Genomic DNA, 12016 nt, shown 5'->3' on the forward strand with positions numbered 1-12016 from the left:
TAGTTTGAATAAGAGCAGCTACTACCTGTCACTCTAAGAGGCCACGCCCCCTAATTCTCCCTCCATCCAATCCTGATGATGCTACAAACAGATGAGTTCAACATGAATTTATTCTTGGCACTAGGTTATAAACACATTTATTTCTGCTGTTAAGTTTGTCTTTTCAACATGTGGCTCTATGAGATCTGACTCACTCAAGGACCGGCCTCTAGTGGCAATTTGAGTAACTGCAGCTCTTTGGACATGAGCGGAAACAGTCATTTCTCAGTGCGTTTGTATCTCAGGCTTTGACTTGCACTTGTTTTAAATTTCCTCTCAGAAGAACAGCTGTAATATCTCAAGTCTCACACACACTTCCTCGTTGTACATGATGAGCTGGGTTGGGTGCAGCAGTCTCGTGTTAATCTCACACCTCCTGCCTGGTGGGAGTGAGACTGAAGGTCACTCAGTCACGACTCAGCAGGGAGAGAAGAGTGAGTGAGTGTGTGTGTGTGGTTTCTATACTGCTCCTGCTCAGTCTGAGGATGGATATGATGAAATATGAAGAGCCCATGCTTTGTTTTTCTCTAAAACAGCCATCACTGTGATCAAATTACCTTTATCTGAAGAGTAGGAGAAATTTGATAAATAAAATCAAAAAGGTTCGGTTTGAGGTTAAAGAAAGTCACGGTCTAGATTGTATAATTCATGGACTTAGTATCTGTGATGTCACCCATCTGGTTATAAAGCAGAGTTTTTAAGCCTATCACAGGTAGTCGCCATATCAGATATGCTGATTCAACCTAGACAAATCTAGCATGAGCTAAAAGGGGCGGAGTTGTAGCAGGCCTTAAGCTACTTTGCTAACTACTACAACCGATACTGGAGTCAAGTTACAAAGGTTTTAAAAACTGGCTAGAAATCTGACCTCATTCATTTTCCTTAAAACGAGCACCCTCTTATTGTTGCTCCCTGCTCAATTTGTCTGGTATTCAATTTTATTTTGATCTGATTGGCTATCATGAAACTCTCGCCAATAAGAATAATACGAGTAGAGTATTGATGCCACAGATTTTCACTGTTTCAGCCGTTCAGTTTGTGCTGCCTAATTCACGTCATTCACTTCCCTCAACAAGACCTCGCGTCTACTTACATCTTTATGTGACTTTCCCCATAAATACGTAGTTCCTGTTGCAGCAACTCTCTCTTTCTTTGTCTGTTTTGTTATCTTTGTAATTGGAGTGGGTCATTACTTTGTATGGCTCATTTATTGGTCATGGACACCAAACTGGTTTTGTCTTCAGTGATATTTTTACTATTTTTTGCTCCTGTGTTTGTCTGGAGATCCTACATGTAACCATAGCTGCATTGTTTACATGTGAAATCAGCTGTGAGCAGCCTGTAACAAGTCAATGCTAACTGGTGCAAGGCCTGATGTTTCCCCACAAGGTGAGGAGAAGGAGGTGAGGATGACGTGCTTGTGCTGAGGTGTGAGATTGGAAGCTCTATTCTATTCTAATCTAATTCACTCTTGCCAATTAATTTATTTTAAGTTGGTGTGAACCCAACGTAGGACATGTATTTATAGCAAGACATCAGCGCTTACGAACCCCAAGGAAGATACAGAGGTAGTAACGAAGTAAAAAGTATAAAATAAGCCTTAGTGGGAGTTTTGCATTTTTTGTTGTTTTGGTATGTTAGCTTAATTATAGTCCAGTCTCTGAATTGTGTAACTGTGGCGACCTGTAGCTAGGAGTCAGCATTGTTGTTCGCTTTCGTAAGTATTAGCAACGTTAGCCATAGCGATGCTGCTGCTCTTGCATTTTAAGGTGAATAAAAAAGAAGCAAGTGTGTCACGTTTATCGAGGTCCCCCAAACTGTCAGTTTGATAATGAAAAACATTAGTCATTGTTTTATGCCCTGGTTCCTCGTAGCCCCGCCCCCTTTTCCATATATGGTCACATCTGGTTCAGGAAACGAAACATGTCATCAGCAATGGATGAACCTATGTATGACGTGAAGAAGACTTCATCCATTATTAACAGAGTTTACAGGGCACAGACTCAGAAAACAAACGCACATTAATATCCCAGCATGCTTTGCTGTCATTAGCCGCTGACCTGCTGCGTCAGTCTTAATGAGCTGATTCAGATCCAGGTTCTAAGTGAATCATCCAGGTGAAGTCTTCCTGTCTTTGCTGGTTTATATTTAGAGCTGGGCCTTTATTATTCATGACTTGTTGTCTGTGATGAGAGCGGACTGAGAGGAACAGAGTGAAAACAGATGGACCGCAGCCCAGATAAAGACGGAAAGAGAAACAAATCTAAAGAGAGAAAAGACAAACTGATGGAGAGAAAGATGGAGAGCAAACAGAACAGACAGGTGAGGAGAGGGAGGGGAGAGCGAGGTAGGCTTTACAGGGAGGGGGGGGGAGCGAGGCCATCCCTTTGTTAGGAGACACAGCCGCAACAATTTACATGAGAGCCAAGCCTCCTGCCAGCTGATTGGTCGGGGGAGCCGTCCGCCTCACCGCCACCCCCCTCCCTCCTACGCCACGCTGCAGCCAATCAGAGCGCAATACACACAGGGGGGCCCCAGCTGGGCGAGCGAGGCTCTGCTCTGATAGTGAGGAGAGAGAGTGAGGGTTGACGGCAGAATAATTGATGAGGTGAGGAGAGGAGTGCTTGATGAGCGCCGGCTGTTTGTGGAGGGAGGGCGCCCCCTGGTGCTGCTGCAGTGATATGACCACAAATAGAGACATTGGGACAAGGGTCTGCAACTTGAGGCTCTTTGACTCATTTGCAGTGGCTCCTTAAGGCTTTAAAAAAATATTATTGAAAAAAAGAATGTTTATTTTTCTTACAGAGGGTATTGATGTTTAAAGACACTAAATAAAATCATATTATGTTGAAGTATTCATCACATCTGCCAATAAAGCTTTCATTTTTTTTTTAGGTTTTTGCAATTTTTTTTCCATTTCGTTTTTTGACACCAAAAGAAGATTTTTACTTTTTTTCTTTTTTTAACATTTTTTCAAATTTCATTTTTTTTTATTTCTGCTATTTTTATTTATTTATTTGTTATTATTATTATTTTTTATTATTATTATCATTATTTGAACATTTTTCGAAATAACATTTTCTTTAAAAAATTACCTGAGTTTTGAAATTTTAATCCTTGGCAAAAACATATTAAGTTTTGGCAAATCTTTTTAATGCTATTCTTATTATTATTTTTCACATTTTGTAATTGGAAAAAAAAGAAAATTGCATATTTTAAAATTTCAAAATTAATGAAAATATTTGCAACTCATTGAAATCTAATAAATTTTGCAAATTTATTAAATTACATTTTTTTTCCATTTATAATATTGAAAAATAATATTTGAAATATTTCAATTTTATTGAAAGAAAAAAAAACCTAAGACATCACATGTACAATTTTATAAACACAAAAACTTCTTGTTGCGATAATTATTTACTGGATTTTTACTGTGTTTAGAATTTATCCACCTTTATGTTTTTATTGTGAATATAAAGTTGATTTTCTGGCTCCTTGATGGCTTTGAACCAGGTGAGCTGAGGTAAACTGGCTCTTATGAAACTAAAAGTTGCAGACCCCTGCATTGGGAGAACACTGCTCCAGCGTGAATCCAACAACTCATCCCCACAAAATGCTTCTGTCATCTTTGTCTTTCATCTTTTTTCTCTGTTTGTGATCCTTTCATTTTCGACGCGCCCGTTCGGTAACGTTTGTTTTGGCGCTCCTGACTCTGCCCTGACTGCAGGTGGGAGCGATCAGCTGATGTTCTGAGCCTACAGGTGAACAATGTGTTCACACTGATGTACAGACACACAGCAGCTCAGTGTTCAGAACATCTGTGTGTGTGCACGTCGGCGCTTGCGTGTGTGTGTGTGACAGAGAGGGTCATATCTGGTCATGTTCTGCAGATCAGCTTGTCATGTCTCTGTACAGAAAAAAGGAAAAAATCAATCCTGAACTGTGGCCTGAGTGCACACACACACACACACACACACACACGCACACACACACGCACGCACACACATACACACAAAGTTTGTACATACAGTACAGCGACATCACTCTGGACCATAATTGGCTCTTTTATTTGACAGCAGAGTTCAGAGAGATAATATTGACATAACACAGAGACGAGGACCTCTAGACGCTCAACACACTTTTTATTCCTCTGGCGCCACCTTCAGGACAAAGTTGACACAAGTTTTAAAGATGACAGGAGGAAGTGTTGGTGCACATCTGTGATGAATTTCTATCTTTCCCACAGGTCGCCATCGGGAAGATGTTCGAGACCCAGAAGACAGTGGTGGAGAACTAAAGGACGCACCAGCAGACGACTAGAAGTGACATCACAGAGCAGAGCCAATCACTGCCCACCATTACCACCACAAACAGCACCAACAAGAGCAACCAACCTGCTTTGTCCTCCACTCAAACACGGTTTAACCTGACTGACACTGGATGAAGGGGTGAGGTGCATCGTGGGGGATGTAGGACAGAGACCGGCTGAGAGGATTGTTTGTTTTAACGGATGCAGCGATCAGATTTTGACACGTCTCTGACCATTAACTGAAATTAACAGGTCTTCTGTTGTCTTTAGACGTATTTCGTTTTTCTGAAATGTAAACATTTGAAGTTTATTATCACAGAAGCTCCAAAAACCAGCCAGTTATGAGATTTTAGAAGCTTCAAACTGTGAGATCTGTAAAACTTCAAGTTGCGAAACCAAAGTTTGAACTTAAATAACTTTTCAGATGTTAACTCTACACTTGCGTGTTTGGGCAAATAGATGAATGTGTGAGTCTTATGAGGAAATGAATCCAAGTGTTATGTAATAGTTTGTTGTAATCCTGATCATCAAAGTCAAGTGTTTGAAGGTGACGGAAAAGACGAGCAGGAAATCACTCCAAAGTCAGATTCTTAGTGTGGTCCTGCTCCATCTTTTCCCCATTTTTAACTCAATTCATAAAATGTAAACAAGCTAAGCTAGCAAGGCGCAGGTAGATCAACAAACCCCAACCTGAGCTTGGAGGGATACAAACAAGAACTTTTAATCTGAAAAAATAGTCACAATAACCTTTAACTATACAAATTATCTGTTAAAGAAGTCTTTACTTGACAGAATAATCTCTTCGTCTTACTTTCTGAAGTTTTCTATCGATGAAATGGCGTCATGTTTTATGACAAACGTTCAGTGCATGTGAGCTGGTTTTGTGAGCTGCTGTTTCCTGTTTTCATCAGGAGTTTATTTACCGACACTCAGCTGTTACAGGGCTCCCCCTCTGTCATGGTGAATGCTCTTAATGTGAGAAACTGATCGGTGCATCCCTGACTGTTTGTCTCCCTTTAGTGTTATTTTTGTATCGAAACGCACAAAATCGTCTGTCCTACATGTGATTATGTGAAATGCTGAACTATGAAGAATAAAGAAAGAAGCATAATTTCTCTGTGTCATAGACTGTAGAAATCATGGATGTAGTCTCCATGACATCATCCATTTGTTTTCAAAGTAGGGTTTGAAGCCCTTCATTGGTCGTCGCTGAATGGGAAATGGACGCAACCTGACTTTGGTGGTACTAAGATAAGACTGGTAGCTGACTCTCAGATGATAAAATAAAGAAAAGTTGATAATCAGTGGACATTAAATATCCAGTTTATACAACTCACCTTCGTACGTTTTTGTAAAAAGACACCTGTTGAAGGTTTAAATCTCAGGATTTCTAAAAGCAGCGCGAAATCTAAATGCGACTCACTGAAATGATGACATCATTACATAAGGATCTCCTAACTGGTTTATGAAGTGTTGAAGGGGTCGCAAACATCAAAATCTGCCCCCAGCAGGCCTCCAGATGGCTGGCCAATCAGAAGGAAGGGGGTTCATGGACTAGAAAGTCTTAAAGAGACAACGGCAAAAGGATACAAACGGAGCCTTCTGTCGTGTTTTGCATTTATTTCTGCACGTTTCCATAACTCTTAAGGAGACCCATCAAACAGAGCTGTACCACCAGAAACTGAAACTGATAGGTAGCTCTAGAGAGACACAAAGAAAAAAATCCCCGTCCCTCAGTCGTGATGTATTTAATGGCCCTACCGACCACCTCTTCCATGCTGTTTCATTTTTGTCTTCAGTGCAAGCAGTACCGCCTTCACAGTCGCCATGTTTGTTGTTGTGTTTGTTGTTGATAGCAATGCCAACATAAATGACGCTTGGAAGTATATGAGCAGTGACGGTAACATACATACCAGGAGAAGAAATGATCCCTAACTCATTGGTTGCCAGCCATTTTCAGAGCATCTAAAAAGATCTTTCAAGACCCAAGAAATCTTTTTTCTATGACTATGTAAAACACCAAAATAACCTAAGAAGAATGGACTCTCCTTATTTGTGTCTCTTCCCATTTATAATAATAAAAAAAAAAATAAAAAAAACAGAGAAAACATACTTCTTTGGATCACGCTCGTCTCCTTGGATCCTCTCCATGATTCCTCTCCATGATTCCTGTCATCTTTACTCACGATCACGCTGCTCTTTCTCTCTGAGCTACCGCGACACATCCTCTGTTCAAGCGTGAGCTGCCTGAACTTTTCTGTCTTTCAACGTCTCGACTTATCTCTGTCATTTCATATCTTCTCCTCATTTACACTGATCTCTCATACAAAGCTGCACCGCTGCCACCCATAGTAGTTTACAAGCCTGATATAATTTGACAAGCTCCGCCAGACCCCGCTGAAAAAAAATTACTTCTATAGACACAGTAAATGGTTGAGTTATTACAAAGTGATTCAGATAGAGGCTAAAGAGGATATAAAGGCTGAAAAGATTGTGTCACATCCTCTATTAAATGCACGTATGTTGTGGGTGAGCAACTATGTGAATTAGAATCCTGAAAGGGTGATCAAGAGCTGACTTGAACCTCCCACTCACTGTATATAATCTAAGTCAAGGGTCTTCAACCTGCGGCTCTGGAGCCTCATGCTGCCCTTTGGCTCCTTTGCAGTGGCCCCTTGTAGCTTTAAAAAATATTTTTGAAATGAAGATTTTTTATTTTTCTTACAGAGTGTATTAATGATTCAATAAGTAAAAAAAAATAATTATAATATTATATATTGATATTTTGTTGAACAAAATATTCACAACACCTGTCAATACAACTTTCAATTTTTTTCTTACTTTTTTGCTAACTTTTTTTCAATTTTTGACAAACTTTGACATCAAATTAAGAGAAAAATCTTAATTTGTTTGAAGATTTTCCAAATTTCTTTTTTTTTTTTTAAATTTCTGCTGTTTTTGAAAATAATTGATTTCTTTTGATTTTTTAAGTTTTAACTTTTAAGAAAATTGGTAATTTTTGAAATTTCAATTTTTCAATTTTCAATGAAAAAATCATTTAATTTTGGCAAATTTTTCCTATGCTTTTTTTACATATTTTATATAAAAAATTAAAAGCCAATTTTTTTTTATTTTAAAATTAAAAAAGTCAACTTATTTAAATTCCAAATATTTTTCAAATTTATGAAATTACAATAAAAAAAAAATTATTTGCAAATTTATCGAAATAAAAAAAACTAAGGAATTACATGTACAATTTAACAAACACAAGAAACTTCTTGTTGAGATAATTATTCACTCGTTTTTACTGTGATTACAATTTATTCACTTTTTTGTTTGTTTTTTTGTGAAGATAAAGTTGATTTTGTGGCTCCTTAATGACTTGAATCCAGGTGAGCTGAGGTAAACTGGCTCTTATGAAACTAAAGGTTGTAGACGCCTGAACTAAGTCATGACTTGGCTACCAGCTACAATAACAAACAAAGCCAACTTGTTCCTGAGTCTGTTCAACATGCACCCCCTCCCTCTATAAATGCCTCATTTAAAATAGGATGTAATGTTAAAATGTCCCTGAGCAACTTCAAACGTCGAGGGGTCGGCTGAATCTGAACTCTTGTTTTGTTTATGAGCGTGGATCTGAGGTCGTCTAGGACGCTGTAACACCCGGGGACAGCGTGGCGAGATGCCGCCGCAGAGGAGCTGCCTTTGATTTCTGGTGGAGCCGGGTGAAGGTGAAGGAGGTGACTGACCCACAAGGTTGCAGCGGCTGCTATTAATAGACCGTCTGTTGGTTTAAGGATGAGCACACTGGCCCACTTACACACAAAGATGCAGCCACACACACACGTTGCTCAATCAGTGATTGGTGTTTCATCAGACGAACACACACACAGAAGGTGCTCCACGAGGTTTGTGTGGAGTCATGAACGTGATCTGAATGGGCCCTACATCCATGGGGATAGACTTTAGACTCCAGTCTGACCTGTTTTCATGGGGTCTTAAGATTTTTAGAGAAATGACTGTTCAACACCTGCAACAGCTACATGTGCTGTTGATTTTGCAGCAGCAGTTTGCACAGAGTGGTGGCTCAGAAAGCTGCAGGATGTGACCCAGACGTAACTCTTTCCTGACTCTAAACCAGGCATTCATAGTCTCCTAAAGTGCATGTTTTGGAGCTGTGTAAAAGAGAAATGCCGGCCCTGGTTTTACATCTGTCTTTGCACCAGCTGGAGTTTGTAATTTCATATTTACCTGTGGTCTTCCTTGCCACTTTGAGCCTCTCTGTCAGTGTTGACTGATCAAACAGATGTCATCAGGTTGGTCAACAGGACTCTTTCCGCAGCGGTGTCGGACTCCAGAACTTTAACCCTCATGTAAAGATGATTTGAGACGGACAGACGGACTGACGAGGACCTGACAGATCTCACGTACTGAAGGGAACGTTTGCCTGTAAATTAGCGTATACATCACAGGCTGCAAAGATGCAACCTCTGCATTAAACTTTCACTGCAAAAACCCCCAAATCACTTTCTGTATTTCTCTCATAACTGGTCGAATATCTCATCAGACTTAAAACAGGTCACACTGGTCCAAGAAACCATGATATTAAAGCAAATAAAATGATTAAGCATGCTAACATAGTACTGTTTGGTCTACAGTTAAAGCCTTCAGTTTAATATTGGCAGCATTAGCTTAATGGCTAACAAAAACCTGATAACATGCTAATGTGCATTAACGCTAACATAGCATAAAGCATCAAAAACTGTTATGATTTGACTCATAACAGCATGCATTTGGTGACATGCTAATGTTAGCAACATGCTGCCACTAGCATGAACATGACAACAGGAGCTGTGAGTCAGCAAATCTGCAAACAAAAATAAAGGACATGAATTAAGATGGTAAAGAATGAGTTGGTTTGAAGGATAATGTGTTTTTAATTTGATTTTGAAACAAAGTTTATTGACAGTTTAACAACAAAAAAAAGCAAACTTAGGGATACAAATCCAAACACTTCTTTGTTGATATGTTTATTTTTCATCTACAGCTTAATAAATTTGTAGCAAATGCCTGTACAGACAATTACAGTCTCTTTTAAGCGGAAAAACTTAGCCTTTCAGTTGTGTTTCTGTGACAGAATTAGGCTGTATGAGGCAGGGGAAAAAAATCAAGAATGAAATCGTCATTTTACAAAACAATGATGTAGTTTTACAAAAATAAAAGTTGTAATGCTACAAGAATTAATTTTTAATTTTTCTGAATGAAAGTCTTTGTATTAAAGTTATTAAATTGAGAATAAAGGTAGAAAGGCCTGGAGACAAAAATCATAACTAAATCATTTTAATCTCAAGAGATTAACACTTAAATGTCAACTTGCATTGCAACTTTAATCTTGTGGCTTTACATCTACATCATGTGTCTATAATCCCTTGAGATAACCGATAGTCTTGTAGCATAACAACTGAAATCTCAACGTAGCAACTTTGACCTTGTCGCATTACCATGAGATTATGATTTTATCTTTACAATCTATGACTTTTATCTCACAATATTAGGAATTGAGGAAAAAAAAGACAATAATCCCTTCAGATTACCACTTAGTTTTTGGGAGTAACGTAGCATTGGGACCAAAATTTTATAGCATTGTGACTCTATTAACGTAAATTTGGGGTTGCAAAGGGATGAAAAATGTCCGGTAATTTCAGGAAAGTTCCCTGACAGTAGCCACGGTTACACGAGGGGTTTTTCGTCTTTGCAAGTGGAATCTTTCTGAATAACTTTTACGAAAACAATTGTATACATGGAAAGGAATATTCCAATCTCTGGTCTACATGCGCTGCTGTAATCAAACAGAATAATCAATGGGGCATGTGCAGAAAAACGTAAACATCATGCGATTTATCAACATTGCGTCTTACGTCATATCTGAGCATGCGCTGAAAGAACGCACCCTGACAACTTTCCGTCTGAGTGGATACATGATACCTCCATCGGTTTGGGGAAAGGAATATTCCACCCCTATTAAAACTGATTTAATGTCCATTCAGATTGGCACTTTACTTTTGGAATGAGGTGTAAACAGAGGTTAAATTCTTTCCGTTTGAGCAAAATAAACTGAATATAAGCAGAATATTTGGGTCCATGTATACGTGGCTAATGCCCATGGGAGATTTAGCTCAGGGATATTGGAAATTTTGGGGGGTTTCATTGCCATCAATTAAAAAAAAGTGTTTTTTTTTTTTTCAAAATTTCTGAAATTCTGCAACCGAATATGAAATTACAGCTTTATTCATCGTAATTTATGACTTAAAATGCAAAAAATCAGGACTTCAGGGTCCCAACAATAGACTTTTTTAGTTTTGTAGCATCACAACTTTCTTGCTGTGAAATTACAACTTTATTGTTATTTACAACTTTTAATCTCACAACATTATGACTATAATCTGATATCATTACTGAAGTTGTACTCCAGGATTATAGAATGGTAACTTGTCTTTAATTTCCTCATGAGACTAATCTCATCTGGCCTTGACTTCTTGTTACAATACAACTCCATTCCTGCTATTTACGACTCTATTCTTGTAACACTATCACTGTAATCTGTTAGTATGATGTCTTTAGTCTCATAATACACTTCATTTTATCACTTTATGACTATTTTTACACCATAATCTAGTTGTAATATTAACTAAATTTCTGTTTACAGATTTTTAAAAGCTGCTTCAGATTTAATCAGTGTTATGTTTACACTATTGTAGCTTATGTTTCAGTTAAATTGACAGACCTCTCAGCCTTTTATCATCAAACACCATTTGTGATATTTGCTGTGATCAAACAACTCACATCCTCCTTAAATCAGTCTGTTGTTCCCGTGTCCTCTGGGAGAAACAAGGTCCATCGATCCAAAGTGGAAGTTCAGACAGATATCCACAAATGTCAGCTGTGTCCTTTTAACTGTGGTTTTATTGAGACTGTGAAGTGTTTAAAGACTGATCAGGATCACAAGATGGTAAAAAAATCAGCAAGAAAACAAACTAAGTTGGTTCTGTTTCTCCGGATGAGGATTGGACCCTGAAAATGTGATGTTTAAAAAAGTTTCCTGCTCTAAAAAGACCCACAGGTGGTTACATTCAGAGGACTGAAGCAGCAGCTTGTCTGTCAACAGGTGGGGGGGTGAAAGGGTTTCTACGCGTGGTGGAAGCTTTGGTGCACAGACTTAGGGGTTTTACGCACAGCTCAGGTGAAAGCAGCGCTGACAAAAGGCGCGGTGCTCGGCATGCAGAGGTACCTGAGTGTGTAGTCCTGCCCCCCGTTGTTGTCCCAGAACTCCCCCTCCTCACACTTCAGGTACACGGCGAAGTGCACAGCCGAGCCGGGGTCCATGAAGGGCGGCGTGTACACCGTGAAGCCGAAGCGCTCCCCCACAAAGCCCGGCTGATCCACGGCCACGGGCAGAGCCTGCGCGTCCACGTGCGAGAGCCAGTTGTTGAAGGTGTACCTCACTCCCACCTCTTTGAAGGTACAGCTGGTGAAGACCCGGATCTGGCCTCGTACGTCGAACTGGGTGATGGTGACCTTCTCCAGACACACGCGCAGCTGCTGGACCCTCTGCCCCGGGTCCTGCGGCTCAGGGAAGCTGCACACCAGCCGGTCCGTGTCCAGGCTGGT

The 12016-nt window shown here is 39.5% G+C and overlaps 2 protein-coding genes across 2 annotated transcripts in view; one reads left to right on the forward strand and one right to left on the reverse strand.

The window, feature by feature from the left end:
- The window catches only part of lyrm4b (LYR motif containing 4), a 35306-nt gene extending 29029 nt beyond the window's left edge, over positions 1-6277 (forward strand). Inside the window, exon 3 of the mRNA XM_074693532.1 lies at positions 4286-6277. Within this exon, the coding sequence (XP_074549633.1) occupies positions 4286-4336 (51 nt within the window). The 3' untranslated portion in view covers positions 4337-6277. The remainder of the gene's footprint in view (positions 1-4285) is intronic.
- Positions 6278-9454: 3177 nt separating this feature from the next.
- The window catches only part of ppp1r3g (protein phosphatase 1 regulatory subunit 3G), a 3002-nt gene continuing 440 nt past the window's right edge, over positions 9455-12016 (reverse strand). The window contains exon 1 of the mRNA XM_074693716.1: positions 9455-12016. This exon is cut by the window's right edge and continues 440 nt beyond it. Within this exon, the coding sequence (XP_074549817.1) occupies positions 11585-12016 (432 nt within the window). The 3' untranslated portion in view covers positions 9455-11584.

Source organism: Halichoeres trimaculatus, unplaced genomic scaffold (assembly GCF_033239565.1).
Source record: "Halichoeres trimaculatus isolate MK-OKI-2021-1 unplaced genomic scaffold, fHalTri1.1 fHalTri1_scaffold_18, whole genome shotgun sequence".
Classification (NCBI taxonomy): Eukaryota; Metazoa; Chordata; class Actinopteri; order Labriformes; family Labridae; genus Halichoeres; species Halichoeres trimaculatus.